Raw genomic sequence first — 18983 nt, forward strand, 5'->3', positions numbered from 1 at the left:
ATATATGCATATACATATGCACACACACACACACACAGAAAGTTCTACGAACTGTTCTCAAATAGTGCAACTCTCCAGAGGTGCTTTGTCTATACCAGTGTGTGTACTAATGTACTAAGACAAAATGCAACTTGGAGCATTAGCTGGTTTGTGGTCTTCTGGATCAACTTCAAAACCACCTTTCAGTCTGAAAACTTTGTTATCCACTATTTGTACAAATAACACCTGCAGCGACGATAACTATAGGAAATTAGAGGACATTTTTTTTCTTTGTTTTTCTCCAGCTTACTTTGTGTATTTGACAACACTTTGTGTGTAGTCAAACCCACTGTTTCCCCTATCTAGTCAGTCAGTTCCCCTGTTTCCTATGGGCCTTTCACATGGTAACGGGGGAAAAAAGCATTTTTAAAAGAGAAAAATGTGTTATAAGAACAGTAATTGGGTGGAGTCCTCGGTGGCAGGGATAGTACCTGAAACTATTTTTAACTCATTTCCCCCTCAGATACAGACAAACAATTTCAGCTGTAGTTAACAGGAGTTGCACACACATATTTGAGGCAGGATTTGGCCCATGTGCACAATGGAGCAGTCAGTCCACTCAATAGAAAACATCAGCCTATGGATGAAGGCCTATTGTGGAGGCAGCAGCACCTTTTGAGAAAACACCAGCTTAATTGAGAATTGTAGCCAACAAGTCTCCATATGGACCAATTCTCCCTCAGGGGGAGGTAGCCAGTTGAAGAGAGTTACTAAAAGTGATTTTATACGGTAGAGTAGCTCAGCAGAGTTCTTGTGAAAGAAAGTCTGCAACATTAGCCTGTGGCTACCATTAAATAGTCACAAAGAGAGATAGTCAAGAAGAGAAAAAAATGAGGAGTATATTTCAGTATATAGGCAGGTGGGGAATGGGGAGAAGGATAAGGGAAGTATCTCTTAACGGATCTGATCCTACTCGACCCAGTTAATTCTACAACTGAACGATGGTTAAAAGTAAATTGTTCCCTTCGTCCTTGTAATTCACATCACGTTGTTAAAGAGATTACAAAAGCGGAAGGTGAAATTTTACTGATGTATCTCTGAGTCTTTAGAGTCAGTTACATGTAAATGCCCTCACTGTGTGAGCTGAGGGTTTTGCCTGCATGTTGCGATTTAGAACAGTGAATCTCTTTTCAAAGACAGAGAGTCATTTTTACAGAGTACGTCTTTGGGGAAGGAAAGGGATATAAACACCGTTGGTCCTAGAACACAGAAGCTGTTTAACATCACCAGCTACCACATGCTAGTAATGACTCCTAAAATTTCAAACTCTTTAAACTTACTGTGTGTCCTTGAAAGGTTTTGACTGGGCGATCACAGCCAAGTCTGCATACGTGAATGCACATGTCAGTACTGCAGGAGGCAAAAGTAGTGTTGTTCTGCCAATCTACATCCAGAGCAGGGGCTGTGAAGCACAAACAAAAGAGTGAATGTTAGAGAATATGGCAAAGAAACAGCTACCCAAGTCATTCTCCCCATGCCACCAACCTGACCAAGGGCACCAATTAGTGATTGGCCTATGATAGACCTGGAACAGTTCATTGCTATGTGGATGTCCGATATGAAAAAAATATACATTAATTCAGTAGTTGTTCTAGGGACTCTGTTTATTAGCTACCTAGCAATGGGTACCATGGATGCTTCATATGTTACCTTCCTGTGAGACTCCTTAGGTGATGACCAGATTTAAGCCTATAGTTGTGTGCACTTTTGTTAATCTGGTTTTAACTTGTTTTATATATAGATGTAGTTTAATTTGGTAAGGAACCAACTTAAGATAAATCGATTAAGTGAAATTAAAAATGTCCACAAAGATTTTTGCAGTGCTTTAACTAAATTGTTTTTTAAACCAATTTAAAGTTAAACCAGTACAACTTTTACTATAGACAAGGCCTACCACAGTTGCTTTCTTTTGTTGCCAAAGACAGAATTTAGCTGCCCTCTAAAGGATGGAATGAGATCTGTTAACAGAGGTATTAGTTTTCATTCTCAGGACACTTATGTATGTGTCAGTAATAATGACAATCTAACAGGATTTAGAAAGGGGTTAAAGTTGAATTTATTTGGGGGGAGGCTATAATGTAGGTTTATTGTTAAAATGGTGGCGAGACCTTTGAAATTTTTTTAGCCAAAGTTGTTCTGAGCAATGTTTTTTAAGTATAAAGATGGAAGTATGTCTCCTTTGGAAACCAAAAAAATTTATTACATTTAATATATTTTATTTTGACTTTATCCTCATGAAACTAAGCACCTTATAGTAAATGTGTGTAATATCTAAAACTGACAGGAGAGAACATGCCTCGTGAACCATCATGGGGCTTTCTTTAACCCTCTCAATTAAAAGGAATACTGCTACACTGGCAAGGCAGAAATGCTTCACAGAAAAACATCATGTATAGAATTAATGATGAAACTGAGGAATTCTGTGAGAGAGGGAGGAATTCTGTCTGACAGAAAGGTGAGGAAAGCCTGCATGTTTAAGAGAGATCACTGTAGCGATGTGGGCTCAGTATGGTTAGAGGGGATCATGAAGCAGCCCAGGATTCTGTTTTCACAGTGTTTCTCTGCTATTATTTTTCTGCTGCACAGTTTTGCTTCATTGTTTTAAAGTCAATAAAGATGTATCCTAATCAACATCAGTGCCCTTTTTCTGGGGCTAATAGAAAGAATGAGAAATTGCGGTCCAAAAGTAATTTTCAGAAAGCTGCGTGCACCTAAAATTATGGAATTACAAAGGAAGTGTCATTTGAATCATAAACGGGTTGCTGGGGTGACACGATAATATTGGTAGAATTTCATATTCACTGGTGTGGTTTATTTTATTGAATCATATGTTTACTCAGAAAATAAGTAAATAAAATGTATTGGAAATAATAACCAAGTATGCTGTATGAAAATGAGTAACTTGACTAAAAAAAAAAAAAGGTTACAACAACATTTAATAAAAGCAACAACTACACATTTCAAGAATTGCAGTTAGAAAGCAACAACTTCCTCATAGTTCAAGGCATTTGGCTTCTGCCCTCTCGCCTCATTGCACATTTAAGCCATATGGGTATTCAGAATAATCACACACCTAGCTATGCATTACTATTTAGACAATGCTATCAAGGCATTTGGGGATTTTTGCATGACACTGAAAATGACAAGACCAAAGCTTTTCCTTGTACTCCTAGCTACGTGTTTAATACTGTGATTTATATGTTGTGTTAAGAATGATCTTTCTTAAATACGGCGCAGGCATTCACTGAAAATTTTCCACAAATGAGCACCCAAAATAAAAGTATATTTGCTATTATAAGGCTACCAGTGATATACTGTAAAAATCAATTAGCTAAACTCCTCTCATTAGTGACCCAGTACCAATTTACGCTTGGGTTGTGCTTTGTATGTGCGTCCAAACATCGATCCATCTGAAAACAGGATTCTCTCACTGAATTGTAATGAAATGAACGTTGGGAACGTGTTCTAGTTGAAGTCTGCTCTGGTGGCTGGGAAGAATAGTAGTAAATCTTTATAAAAGGGCTAATCAAATCCTGGATGCATGCAAGATACCTACGAGCCCATTGTGAAAGTTATGGGAGTTTTAGGTTTGGACCTACAAGACTTCACCAATCTGTCAGGGAATTTCAGGGGCATGGAGGCCTCCAGGCCCAGGTAGAATAGGACTCTGACTCATCTAGATTAGGATAAAAATGTTGTTAGGATGTGTTGGCTAACATGCTCACTCACATGTTCTAAAAGTCTAGTGTAGACAAGGCAGTACAGATTTTAACACATGCTAAGCAGGTCAAGTTAAAGTCTCAGCTCCCCCCCCCAAGGTTTTAAATGGCCCTGATTAGCATATGTAAAAGGCAGTGTGCCTTGTCTACATTAGACTCCTGAGGTGATATATGACCTTCCCTAGACAGAGCACAGAACAGTTCCTGCCACAGAACAGTTTGCTCTGGGGAAGGTTGGCTGCAAGGCCAAACCTAGGCCTCTCACAAGGATCTGATCCAAAGCCCACTGATATCAATGGAAATACTCCCAGTGACTAAAATGAGCCTTGGATTAGACCTATAGGTTATTGGCCAGGCAATAGTGGAGATCCCAGGGACATCCAGTATTCATAATTGTTCTATTCCATTTTGAAAATTAACATAATCAATCTGAAATGAACAATAATATTAGCACCCACACAACCGTCATTCATTCACACCTCCTGAGCCCAGTGAAAAACATAGCACAGTTGGTGGAAGATATGTCCTGAACTCTTTGTAATGCAGATAGAGATTATTACATTACGTTGGAAGACCTAATCAAGTTACCAATTAATATAAAAGGAAACCATGAGGTGTGTGTATGATGCACATCATTCCTGAAGGATGACTTTGTTTCATATGTACTCCTATCCAGTAGGAACACTATTCTAGGGAGCTAAGAGGGTGTAGGTTTTTCATCAGTACATCACTTTACAGTGCAGAGGGTGATTCTACAGAATACTACTAACAAAAAATAAAATTCCACAATGAATAACATGAGTACATTTGCAAACAGAGACTGCTTTCTCCATGCAGGCAGCTTAGTGCACGGTTTTATAAGATAAGTGGCAAAAAGCAGTGAAAATCTGATAGGAACATGGACTATCAGAATACTTTGTGTTTTCTGAGGAATAATAATTTCTACCTGCATTGGAGGCCAGTAATGGTTATAGGTTGTTCAAAATGGGAAAATGAGTGATGTTTTAAATATGTTAGCTGACTAAATGTTAGCTATTTAGCAAACTAAACATGCTAAATAACAGGTGTTTAAACATAAACTTAGCACCTAGTTTAGATGAAGACAGTGATGTTTAAAAATGCATTAGCTAGTTGTGGTTAAACCCAAGGGGAACTATAATACTTCTAGAGCCAGAATTTGGATTTTGTTACTAATTATAATGCCAGCTTGATAACAAGATATATCACTATATGACTATGCCTAATAAAATATTTAATTTTAAACATTTTTCCAATGTTAGGCTTTGAATTCAACTATATCACCCTGTAGAACCGGTCACGTGGGGATCCAAGATTAGGTCATAGCTTGCTTGTTGCCCAAGACGCTTGGTAGCATGCTCAATTGCTGTGGAAGAGGGAGCATCTCTTGCCACTGTCTAGTAGAGACAGGGCCAAAACCCCAGATCTGAACACCATCACACTTTTTGGGGTGGCAGATTTCAGAATCTCAACCCAGACCTGGCTTTAGCAACTGACCTCTAAAAATAGGCCAAACCAAAATCCCAGATCAGACTTCAGAGTGATCAAATTCCTCCCCTGGATCTGAGTTTTGTAGTTTGAGAATCCCCTTTGGCCAGTGCTTGGAAACTCTGGAGAGATCTATATCTAGTGCTTCGCAGCATAGGACTTTAGAAGCAGGTGGAGAAGAAATGCTGGAGGTCCCCACAAAAACAAAAAAATGAACAAATGACAGTTCCTAAAAGGCAGGGTCCCCATGTTAACCCTAATCCAGCTCAAGCATGTAGAAGCTAGATGAATAATTCCTATTAGGTAATTATGGCTGGGAAATAATCCTCTACTAGAATTTCAGTAAGGCAAATTCACTCTAGCCTATAGGATTGGTTCTCACAGAACCCCTTCTTCTCCTGATCAGAGGACAAGACCAGGGCATTGAAGCTCATGAAAAGTAAGGCACAAAGTGTGGGTTAGAATTTGTTAGACTTTCATGCATATCTTGTTGCATTGGGGATATTTTCAGACTGCCAAAATTAAGGAAAAAAATATTTTGAAACAAAATATAAATGGTAATTACCTGAGTGGAAAGGAAACTGCTGCTTAGCTTCCCCTGTGTGAGCATCCCAAATTATTGTTGTCTGTGTTCAGAGGAAGAAATAAAGATTAGTTACCATTCCTCTTGGAAAGTAATAGGAAAAAAGAAAGCTCACTGCAGAGCAAATCTAGAAGACACCCTGATAACATTATTGACTGCTGAGAGCCTTCAGCTATTGCAAAGATGTATACATATATATCTGTTCCAATTCACCTGTTATGAGAAAATACAACTGTAGATATTGAACTGTCACTACTACAGAGGCAGCAATGAACCCAATGAGCGTGGGTTCCCTCTTAAATGTATTAGCCAGAAGATAGCTCTGAGCAACTTTATGAGGCTGATCTTTCTGAGCGTTTTGCTACAGTTATTTCAATTAGCATCTCTTTTAGATGAGACTTCCCCCCTTTTGCATGATGCAATCTGAGTTGTATTATGAAAACCCAACGGATACTGTACATATCATTACTAAGTCACCATGTGAGAAATTAATCTAACAGAAAAATATAAATGGTGTACCGTCGTCGTGGTGGGCCAGATGAATGTAAAATTTGCTTCCTATGCATCTATTGCATAGCAAATTTAAGCAAAATCCCTACAGAACTAAGCACTACTTTTTGAGTGAATTGTAAATGTATTAGAAAAATATACTTCCAGAACATAAACATGGGATGCCACATTTCACTGATAATGTAACCATCTAAAGAACTATTGCTGTTACAGAGAAAGTATGTCCACTGGTATAATAGTTCTGCTGTTGGGAGATAAAAGTTACTATAGTACTAGAAGGAGTAAAACTCTAAGTTTCCATTTACAGGGATCTGTGGGAGGTTAATTTCCAGTTACAGTTCAAATGGGTTTGTGCTCCCCCCTCAGTAGTAATTTGAGTTTTCAATCTCTAACTCAAACAGGACACTCAGCTGAAGCTGTCACATTGTGCCTGATTTTGAGATGAAATCACCAGATTTTGCTTGATTTGCAAACAAAACCATAAATTCTTTACTCAGATTTCTTTGTCTGATTGTTGAAATGAACTAGAGGGCACAAGAGAACTTAAAACAGATTCCCTCTCCTGAGGTATTTACAAGTGCTAGACTAAATGTATATACATAAATTGGGGGATGAGATTTTCACTTCCTTTGTCTGAGCAATGCTTGGGATTCAATGCGACAGACAGCAAAGTGAGGATTTGTTAAAACCATATGTCATGTGCTACAAATTTATCCAGCCACAGGGGAGTAGTTAGTCACTTACTCTGACGAAATCAAGGCCCAACAAAACAAATTAGGCAAGCTTTGCTGAATTTCCAAAGCAGGAGATGTTGAAATTCAAACAATATAAGCTCAGAGCATCTGCACGTTCACACATCAAAGTTACATATTTTTAATACTAACTTTATCAACACCAGCACTTAAAATGTAATTCCCCTTTTTGTTCCATTTCAGAGCAAATATGGGACCTTTATGTTGACCTAAGGTGCTTGCAAGGTTACCTGAAATGTAAAAACAAAAAATTTTAATGTTATGATTTGTCTGGGAGATGGAATACAGTACTATTAATCATTTGTAATCCCTGAAAACAATAACTGCTGAATGGCTCACCATCTTCTGTCCATATTCTTGCAAAACCATCATATGATCCTGTAGCCAATAGTGTTCCATCACTCTGTTGGATGTGGAAAAGCCAATATAAATGAAAGGTTACTAGAGATTATACTGCATCAGCCCTGATTCACTCATCCTCAAGCCAGTGTTTTCTGAAGTAAGGGAAATTTGACAACCCACAAAGAGAGAAAGCAAGTATCACTACTCAGTTACATCCTAAATTAGAGGTTAGTACTGCTGGCAACAACGAGAGAATAAAAACCGCAAATGAATCATTAAATTGAGTTGCTCCGTCAAATAGAATAACTTAGCCAAAAGGATTGAGACAAAACTGAGATATAATGATTTTTATGGGAATCTTTTAGTTGAGAAACAGGGATTTTAGAGCATTTAGCAAATAAATTCTAATTTGCATGTTTCTTTATAATGTTTCTAACCCAATCCATATGAAAACAGAATGCAATAACTACTGGCTTTTAGACATTAACCAGTGTGAAACTTTCACACTGGACAATGATGAATATTGTGGATTTAATTAAATAATGATGGCAGATGGCTTTATTAGCATCCAGAATAAAACGTTGTTAAGAAAAGCATAAAATAATCATCAACAGATGTGTCCATTCCTATCCTCCAAAAAGAGTGAGACAGAATAGCTGTGCACTTAACTCAAATATAGAAAGATGTAGAAAAGAAATCAAAACCTAGGTTAGGTTTATTGGGACATACATTCAAGTTGCACGCTAGCTAATGCATAAGTGACAATTACAAAAGAGAACATGAGTGAGGGGAAAGAAAGGTCAGGTGGAAGATGCACAAATACTGTCCAAATTTGCATCTTATAAGATACCAGTTTCCTTTGTTTTTACTTGCCTTGGAAAACTCAGTAACAATCTGGGATCATATTGAGTGTTTCATTAGAAAGGCTTGCTTACATAAATACTAGAATAAACTTCGGGATAAATATTGGTATCACAATAGGTCCGGAAATTAAATAAGATGATCGCCCATTGAAGGATGCCCCTTCCTATCTATTTCTTCTACTTCTCTAGGGTGCCCAGATAGCAAGAGTGAAAAATCGGGACAGAGTGTGGGGGGTAATAGGTGCCCATATAAGAGAGAGCCCCAAATATCGGGACTGTCCCTATAAAATCGGGACATCTGGTCACCCTATAACTTCTCTCATAATTGTCTCTGTGCCTGTTTTCATGCTTCCCCCCTATGCATTGAATTCTCTATTTCCTTATGTTGGTCTATCAAGTCACTAGCATCTCCCTATTGAAATCCTTTCTGAAAATTCCGCTTTGCCACAGAGCCCACAGCAAATGAATCAAGAACACTCGCTATCTTTCATCTTTGTCTTCTTTCTTAACCCTGACCTTCCTCTACTCTGCATCACCTTCATTCATTATGTCAAGTCTCCAATTTAGATGGCAAGCTGTTTGGGGAAGGGCCTTACCCTTCTCTTCTGCGGAGCGCCTAGCTCACACTGGGGCACTGTAATAATAGTCATGATTAGCCAATGGATCCAGCTGGGATCTTGTGCTGATACGGAGTCCCACTGACATTTCCTTTTTTATTCCCTCATCCTTAAAAACAGTTGAGCCATTTTTACTCACAATCCCCAAAATAAATATATAAACACACTAATTATTAAGCCTAAGGAAAATCAACAACCTTAGAAAATTTCAGCCCGACCGATGAAAGTTTAGTTTATTATGAGTTTCTGAAAACAAGAAGGAAGTTAGTAGGGTAGAGAAGACGTTCTGATCACCTTAACTATAAAGGCATAGTAACTATGATTGCATCAGAATTAAGTTCATTCAGTCAAAAACTGTGAATGGCCCCAGAAGTTAACTCACATTCCAGTCCAATGAAGTCACATCCTTATTGCTGGGGACATCATGTCCTCCTTCTCTTATACAGTGCCTCAAAACTAGCTGAGTGGAACCACCGTTGCTATTTTCATTGAGATTCCATATTCTGGCAGTTGAGTCTCCAGATCTACAAAAACAAACACACTGAGATGAACACTTCGTAATGAGACGATCTTACATAGCAGGTGGAAATCTCTGGTTACACTGAGAGAACATTGTAGACTTAAAAAAAAACAAGAGCAACAAATGGTGAGTTCCTCTGCTCTTCAACTCCCCCACCCTGCACCCCGATTCACATACTGGTGATCTTTTATGTTTTCAATGAGAATAATCCTATTTAAGTTCTTAAACTAAGAGTAAAGAAAGCTTTTTTTGAATCAGCTTCTCATTTCACCAATATTTTTTCCAAAGCATTTTGCAAGCAAGACACTCTCTCGCCCTCAATATTTTGCAGCCCACACGCTGCTCACCTTTGTATCACCTTACACGTCACACAATCTTGCAAAAGTTATAAACAAATAAGTAATAATTTGTGAAAACCTGACTAAAAAGCCAATACATACAGGGGGTCAGCTCCTCAGCTCCCTTTATGGGCCACTTCAGTGGCAGAAAGGGGATTTAAAACTTAAAGTAGCATCTGGAAATTCCCTTGTCATACAGGGGAAATTTGGTGATATTAGAACCAACACAGCTGACTCTATGCCACTCATTCCTCCCCACTCTGTAAGGGCATTCCAAGGTGAAGAATGGGGCAGGAGCAGGCTGTGTTCCAGTGATGCCTGGCTGGCAGAATGGTCCACTTGCTCTAAATTAAGCCATGGACCAAGCAAGCCCCAAATCAGTCCCAGAATTAGGGGAGCAAAAAGGTGGTTTAGCTCCACTTTTCCCTCTCCGCTGCCTGCAAGGTGCTGCGCTGAGTGCAACTTGGACAGACCTGGTGATCTGTTCCATAAATTGCAGCAGTAAAATAGCTATTGACACAATAATGTATTGTTCCTTGGTGAGGGATGGACAGCAAGCTAGGGACACTCATATTAGTATTTGCTAGAGATCAAAGTAAGGTGTAAAAGATCCATTGGATGCATTGAGTCTTATCTAATTTGGTCATTTTCCTGAAGTCTGAAGTCTTGACCCTCTATCTTGAGAAAAGCATGGAGAGGAAGTCAGATTCTATATTAATCCTCATATTTGCACTGGATTTACATGAGACTATCTTCCAGTGGGAGAAAGTCTCTGAGGTTGGAAATCAATTTACAACAATATGGTAGAGATTCCTCTTTCCAGTTTATTGGGACTTGTCCTTTTTGCAATCAGTTTGCACAAAGAATTGTTCGTATTTATCCACTGGGTTACTTTCATTTATATGCAGAAAGTTGAATTTGATACAGAATTAGAATATTTCTTATACTTTCAGGAATTCAGACATGTAAAATATTTTTATTGCATATAACTCCAGTCTGTACCTCATTTTTTGGGGCATCTTTTTAATAATGAAGTTTACGAGATATATTGCTACAGGGAAAGAAAAGTGCGTCTTTTTCATGACCGAATTCTTGAGATAAAAGAAAATCCTACCCAACTGAACTGAATGCTTTCTTGGAGTTGATAACTAAAATGTTTTCAACATTTTTTTTTTAAAAAAGGATAAAGTACCAAATTAAGTTCAAATGATGTCTCAAGTGACCAATGTTGATCTAGCTAGTTTGAAATCTGAATGAAGGTCAGTTGCTATATTAATCATTATTTCTTTTCATTATTCTTTGTCCCTGATTTCTAGATCAGAGTTTACAAATGCAATTACTCTATAGATTCACATTTTGTTTAATATTTGATTTACATAGAAGGGCTATCTGTGTTTCACTCCTTCTAATTCATCACATGGCCATGTTAGGGCCAGTTTGGGGACAGCTACCATCGGGCCCTATAAGACTGGAGCACTGACAGACAGAACAGAACATTTCCAGTTGTCATTCCTGCATTTTTTGTTTCTATTAATGACTAGTAAAATTTTTGGGTCAGGAGTTTTGCCCTCAGGAAGAACTGAGATTGCTGTGGCAAGAACTTTTAATGTAACTTCTCAAGTCTGAGACACTGAAAATAGAGAATCCAGTTTAGGAAGATTGGCTAGATTACTTCATGAAGTTTAAAAGCTAAGAATCATTTTTAGCTCTGGTGCTTTATAATTGTTTATAGGACATGAATCTTTTATTAATAAGAGTGGGATAATGGCTTAACATGCAAACTAATTGGGAAATTGCCTCAATGCTCCTGTTGGCTTCTCCATTATGTAAGATTCGGAGCTAATATTGTCCTAATTTTAATAACCCAGTTTGTACCAATGTTTGAAATCAATTTTTTAGCAATGTTCCTGTCAAACTCAGTTTCCTATTTGCTAATTATAGAAGAGCTTATTTTTACTTTCAGTGGTTTTATTTATTCAGTATTCAGGCTCAGCTTGGGCAATTATATTTTCCAGTATTTTAATTTTGTTTTTCTATTCCGTTCCCCTACTATATAAGCTATCATGTGTCCCTGCAGAGTAGCTCAATAGGCCTATCAGTGTGTGGCAGGGGTATTTGTGTGTCTTCCCTTTGTTGTTGGGAAAAGTATTCTCTTCTCAGGAAAAGTATCCTGATTTCTGCTGAATGATTCAGTGAACCCTGCATTATTAGAGGACCATGGTTCAAACACGATTTGGGAAGATATTTAATCTCCTTACCCCTCTGAAGCAATCTATCTGCATGATAAAGAAGTTGATTCCAGCATGCAAGTCCTGAACACTTGAGTAATAGGAGTACTGTACTGTTTTTCTCTTGGGTGGAGTATTGCCAGACTTTAGGGAAGCTTAGTTCTGAAAGACTGTCTTTTCTTATTCTTTTTTTTTTTAATTGCATGTTCTCCAGCCCCCATTATAAATCAAGGAAGAGGATCTCTCCAGAATTGTACTTATAGGGCAAATAAAATCCCTATTCCATGGCTGTCAGTACTGTATTAAAATAGCCCTACATGTATGAAGAAATTGGCTGGCTAATTGTCTTGCCCAACCCCTTCAGATTTTGTTATTGCTAATCTTCAAATACAGTTTCGGGATAATTTTTGTTATATTGTAGCTGAGTTATCTGATTTAATTTGACTTATGGTAATTGACCAGTTAGATTCCTTCTTAGTTTATTTTTACGATATTATCCAGGGTCCCCCGATCATTGGATGGACGCTCTTTTACTGCTGTTCAGTAAAAATGTGAATAAATAAAGACAGAAAAAATAAATAAATAACCAAATACAACTTTTTGTAAAAGTGAAAATCAAGTGTCAAAATAAATTGGTAACTCCCAAACAATGAGAAAATGTACTGAATCAGACCTAGGAATAACTAAATCATACTTACATTGTCTGATAGCTTGTATATAACCACATGCTCCTCTCGCTATTTTCCTTGTCCCCACTCTCATTTCCTCTCCAGTTGCCTGCTGTAGACTTTGTTGTAGCTGGTCCTAATGCCCTGATCATGCAATTATCTGTCCTTGGGCAGACTCCTGCATCCACATGACTACAACATTAGGGCTTGGCCCTTTGACTGTAATTAGTATTAGGGCTGTCAAGCGATTAAAAAAATTAATCGTGATTAATCATGCGATTAATCACACTGTTAAACAATAATAGAATACCATTTATTTAAATATTTTTGGATGTTTTCTACATTTTCAAATATATTGATTTCAGTTACAACACAGAATACAAAGTGTACAGTGCTCACTTTATATTTATTTTTTATTACAAGTATTTGCACTGTAAAAAAACTAAAGAAACGTATTTTTCAATTCACCTAATACAAAAACTGTAGTGCAATCTCTTTATCATGAAAGTTGAACTTACAAATGTAGAATTATGTACAAAGAAACCCTGCATTCAAAAATAAAACAGTGTACAATTTTAGAGCCTACAAATCCACTCAGTCCTACTTCTTGTTCAGCCAATCGCTCAGACAAACTCATTTGTTTACATTTGCAGGAGATAATGCTGCCTGCTTCTTGTTTACAATGTCACCTGAAAGTGAGAACAGGCGATCTCATGGCACTGTTGTGGCTGGCGTCCCAAGATATTTAAGTTTCAGATGTGCTAAAAATTCATATGTTCCTTCATGCTTTAACCACTCCAGGGGACATGTGTCCATGCTGATAACAGGTTCTGCTCGATAACAATCCAAAGCAGTGAGGACCGACGCAGGTTCATTTTCATTATCTGAGTCAGATGCCACCAGCAGAAGGTTGGTTTTCTTTTTTGGTGGTTCGGGTTCTGTAGTTTCCGGATTGGAGTGTTGCTCTTTTAAGACTTCTGAAAGCATGCTCCACACCTCCTCCCTCTCAGATTTTGGACAGCCCTTCAGATTCTTAAACCTTGGGTCGAGTGCTGTAGCTATCCTTAGAAATCTCACATTGGTACCTTCTTTGTGTTTTGTCAAATCTGCTGTGAAAGTGTTCTTAAAATGAACAACATGTGCTGGGTCTAGGGTGACCAGATAGCAAGTGTAAAAAATCAGGATGGGAGTGGGGGGTAATAGGAGCCTATATAAGAAAAAGCCCCCAAAATCGGGACTGTCCCTATAAAATCGAGACATCTGGTCACCGTAGCTGGGTCATCATCTGAGACTGCTATAATATGAAATACTTGGCAGAATGTGGGTAAAACAGAGCAGGAGACATACTATTCTCCCCCAAGGAGTTCAGTCAATATTTAATTAACGTATTATTTTTTAACAAGCGTCAGCAGCATGGAAGCATGTTCTCTGGAATGGTGGCAGAAGCACGAAGGGGCATACGAATGTTTAGCATATCAGGCACATAAATACTTTGCAACGCCGGCTACAAAAGTGCCACGAGAACGCCTGTTCTTACTTTCAGGTGACAGTAACAAGAAGCAGGCAGCATTTATCTCCTGCAAATGTAAATAAATGAGTTTGAGCGATTGGCTGAACAAGAAGTAGGACTGAGTGGATTTGCAGGCTCTAAAATTGTACACTGTTTTATTTTTGTACATAATTCTACATTTGTAAGTTCAACTTTCATGATAAAGAGATTGCACTACAGTACTTGTATTAGGTGAATTGAAAAATATTATTTCTTTAGTTTTTTTACAGTGCAAATACTTGTAATCAAAAATTAATATATAGTGAGCAGCGTACACTTTGTATTCTGTGTTGTAATTGAAATCAATATATTTGAAAATGTAGAAAACATCCAAAAATATTTTTAAAAATGGTATTCTATTATTAACAGTGTGATTAATCACGATTTTTTTAATCACTTGACAGCCCTATTTTTTTTTTAATACTGTCTTCTGCAAAATGCCCCCACCTTCTGTAAAAAGTTTAGTAGTAGTAGTATTGCTATAGTGTTTAGGAGCCCCAGTCATGGTCCAGGAGGTGCTGTACAACACAGAACAAGAGACGGTCCCTGTCCCAAATCTAAAGATGGCCAAGTTTACCTTAGGAGTGCTTTCCTAGTATAGGACTACTTGTATACTATGCTGGCAAAGCACTCCTAGTGTCGCTGCAGCTATGCTGGCAAATTTCTGCTACGTACTGATGGTAAAATTACCCCTCATGAACAAAACAAGCTATACCAGAAAAAATGGGTTATTTTAGACCCCAATAGTTCAATATTGGCACATTGAATTACCTGAATGATCTTCTTTGGAAAGATGAACTTGTGAAAGCGAAAGTGCACTACCATTATACAGTAGTCTGGGGAAATGTCTTGCCTCATATTTAGTAGTACCCTATAGCATAGCTCTTACCCATTCATGACAAACTGCATCATTGTGCTGAGGACAGTGTATCCTAATTGCTGATCCATACTTTTTGTGCAGTGGCACATTCTCAGACTCAAACCATTGGGCTACATAGTTTTACAGCCTGGTATTATAATTTCCATATGTTATATACCAGTTATCTCATCTAGATTTTTAATATTGCATTCATTACTATAGTACCTGAATGCTGGCTGAACAGAGATGTACTATTTCTTGTGTCTAGGCTAAAATTGTATTTTTAAATTATGAATCTAAATTACTTATATGCCCTTTATTATTGCTATTAGTAAGCATGTCTCAGTATTATTTGATCGCATTTGCAAGTTATGTATGTATATGATTATGTGCTGCAAAAATCAGTGACAAAATTTATTAAAAAAAAGGAATTGGTTTTACTAGTCTGAGGGGCACACATTGAGTAAAACACTATTTTTTCATTTCATCCCAGTTGTATTACTAGCATGTATCTTCTAACTGAATTCCTTGTGATTTCAAATGGATGAAATGGGAATCTTTTATTTAAAAGGATGTCAGCGTCTTCTGAGTTTAAGCCTCAAACAACTGTCCATCCACATTTTCCTTAATTTGCAAGTCCTGGAACTCAAGAGATGCTTTTCCTGTAGTATGCAACATTCTATATTATTTCAAAACTAAAAGTTTAGGAAAGTTTAGATCTTTTCATTGGGTGTCTAAGATCCTGACTATACCAAATTATATATTTAAAGCAGCCAGCCCTAGTTTTGTATGAAGAATTTTAACTTTGATATCTTAAGCCCAGGAAACTATTCTCATTTGTTTCCCCATTTGAAGATACTTAATACCAACTGCTTACAATTGTAAGTTTCTATGTTACAACTGTACTTAACACATGATATAGAACATCTATAATTGGAATTAATCCATACTATCCTTACCCTGGACTGATTTCCTAAACGAATCAGTACAACTCTATTAACATCCAAAGATTGCCACAGAAATCAAATATATGACACTCTGGGTAAATTTACCAGTAAATAGAAAGAGAGCATTTCTTATGTTTGATAGATAGCCATTTACCAAAACAATAATTTACTAAGGTTAATTTAAATTCTAATAGTTGCACCTTAATCCTTGGTATTTCCTCTTTTCAAACATGCACTGTTAGATCATGGTTTAACTTAATGTTAGTCATGGTTACTCACAGCATTTAGGCAAGTATTGTGGTACTATCGCAATATTTCTGAAGAATTTTAGTTCAGGTTCATTTAATGTTGTGAGGTTGATAGCTTTAGGTAAGTAACATTCTATGTACTTCACTGCTTCATTGGCCTTAGTAAAACCAAACCAAACCAAACCAAACAAGAAACTCTTGTGTCTTGAAAATATCCATTCCGCTTTGTCACGGAATACTGTGGTTCCTTAATACCAATAAAATATTTTTGACATTGAGTAAGTCTCCTTTTCTGCACCTCTAAACTATACGCTGGGGGGTGTACTGAGTGGAGTAATAACACAGGTCTGGGTTGGTCCTTGCTAGACATGAGATCTTATCCCTATGTTGATAACTGAAGTTTTGGAAGGTGAGTGTGTGGAGGAGGCAGGCTAGGGAGGGTGCTGCAAACACCTTATATGGGCACCCTCCTTTATTGTTATTACTATAGTTTATTATTTGTATTGTGGAAGTGCCTGTTATAGGTGCTGTACAAAAACATAACAAAAAGACAACCCTGGCCCCAAGGAGTTTACAATCTAAGTAGCAAGAACTTGGTAGCATCTAAACATGAGGGGCTGGTCTACACACAGTGCTTGTACTTCTATAACTATATCAATTTAGAAACCAACATAGTTAAATCAGTAAAACCTTATAGCATGGACACAGCTATACCAGTATACCAGTGCTTATAGCAGTATAGCTTATTCCTATAAACTGTAAGTAGATAAGCTGTTAAGTGTTTTTAAGGTTGAGCTCTTTAATTCTTTAGGAAAGAAGGATTTTCAGCAGGTTTCTGTGCATTCCTCAAACTTCATACCTTCTGAACCTTGAAGAAATCTCATAATACAAATGTTTTTCTACCTGTATCTAGTCTCCCGTTCACCTGATTTTTCACAAAATAAAACTTTTTTTTTTTTTTTTACACTCAGTTTGCTGTTGGCAACTTCTTATGGCTGGTTTCTATCTCCACAGCCATATATATTTTGTTCAGTTTCTCCCAGCCTCATATTTAGTTTTCTGAAATCAAGTTAATGCAGGTATTTATTTTTTCCCTTCTAGTTCCTTGTTCTCATGTTTTATGATTGCAAGGACTCAAAAGGGGAAAGCTCTGATCCTCCTGAAATTCTGCTTTCTGCAGATTACAGATTTCCTCTGTCTTTGAGTGGAGAGGGGAAGAAGGCATCAATTCTGTTTTCTAGTATTCTGGGATAGGAGCCTTTCATGAGGATTTGCCTCCAACATCTTCTCTATGCCAATTTTCCAAAAGTGCGCAGGTTTTTTCAGTTTGGCATACATTATTGAGTACTGAGTGCGGATAAATAAGGATTTTGGCAACAGCTGCCAGGGTCTTATCAGCATATGGGTCTTACACAGAGTCTTACTTCAGAGGGTCTTGGTTCTTTCCCCCCCCTTAAAGCTTGGATGAACAAAGAGCTTTTCTGAGTAGTGAGAGTGCTCATGCTTGTATAATAAAAGTGAACATGAGCCCAGTGAGAATCTTCCAAAGACATCTTTAAAATGTACTACTATAAAGCAAGCCACATGGTATGCACGAATGTAGAGTGGCCTCAAACCCAGCACATACTAACTCTGCAAGTGTTTGAAGTGCTGGATCACCTCACAACTCTTTCAAACAACGTATTGATACTGTTCTAGCGTGAGAAACTGTAGAAGTGGTCCATCAAACTCTAGTGGTCTCTCGTGTTTTTGCATCTCTAAATAAATCCTAATTGTAACAGATGGTATTTTATACATCTGGAAAGTGGTTTCGGTCATTGTCTTACCCAGACGCTAGCAGGTCACTGACAGGGTTCCAGGCACAGATGAACACCTCTGATTCATGGCCCCGAAGGACTGTTGCTTTGTTAGGAGGTATTTCAACATCCCCGTCAATTTCCATTGGCTTTGAATGATTATCTGTAGAAAAAAGAAATATCAGAACATCAGTGCTCTGTGAGTTTTTGTTACAGACACATAAAATATGGCTTGATAATGTACGCTGTCCTGTAGCTTGAAGCTCTCAACATTTTACAAATCAAACATTCTATTGTGTGTCATTGACCACACTGTTCTGTCTTTTTATTTGTGATTGAAACTTTATATAGCGTTTCCTCCATAGATAACATTGCCATGCTTAATAAAATCCTGATGCTTTTCATCAAATATATTGATATTTTATTCAATCTGTTGTTTAAAGTTGGCGTTATAAAAATAATTTTTCTGATTTATTAAAAACAGTATATTTCCACATTTATATTAAAAAGCTTTATGTTGTTCCCTTAAGAGCAATATGTTGTACACTCCTTCTCTGGGATGGTGTACAGTATTTAAGGCCTGAGGCCACACACTGAAAAATGAGAATACAAAGGAATATTGACTAGCTGCCTCATTCTCTGAGCACTGTCCATGCTGTACACTGAGGCAGGGGTCCAGTGGACAAAACAGTTTCAGATCATATAATTGAAGGGTGTATCATAATGCACATGGGGGCTGAATTAAGGTTGGATGGGTGACGTTAAATCTGGCTTTCTAACTTTTGAGTGCTTGGCTTTGCAACTGAAAGAGCTTTCTTTTGTTTTTGTTTTTGAAAAACAAGCCACCCCCCAAAACCCAAATTATATTGTGTGTAACTGTAACAGCCATCATGTGTCAT

The 18983-nt window shown here is 37.5% G+C and overlaps 1 protein-coding gene across 1 annotated transcript in view; it reads right to left on the reverse strand.

Moving 5' to 3' along the window:
* TBL1X (transducin beta like 1 X-linked) overlaps positions 1–18983 on the reverse strand; it is a 265679-nt gene that overhangs the window by 7734 nt on the left and 238962 nt on the right. Inside the window, exons 6-11 of the mRNA XM_065413092.1 lie at positions 18115–18247; positions 9314–9455; positions 7449–7512; positions 7242–7339; positions 5830–5890; positions 1320–1441 (exon numbers count right to left, since the gene is read on the reverse strand). Coding sequence (XP_065269164.1) covers positions 1320–1441; positions 5830–5890; positions 7242–7339; positions 7449–7512; positions 9314–9455; positions 18115–18247 — 620 coding nt within the window. The remainder of the gene's footprint in view (positions 1–1319; positions 1442–5829; positions 5891–7241; positions 7340–7448; positions 7513–9313; positions 9456–18114; positions 18248–18983) is intronic.

This window comes from Emys orbicularis, chromosome 1 (assembly GCF_028017835.1).
Source record: "Emys orbicularis isolate rEmyOrb1 chromosome 1, rEmyOrb1.hap1, whole genome shotgun sequence".
Lineage (NCBI taxonomy): Eukaryota > Metazoa > Chordata > Testudines > Emydidae > Emys > Emys orbicularis.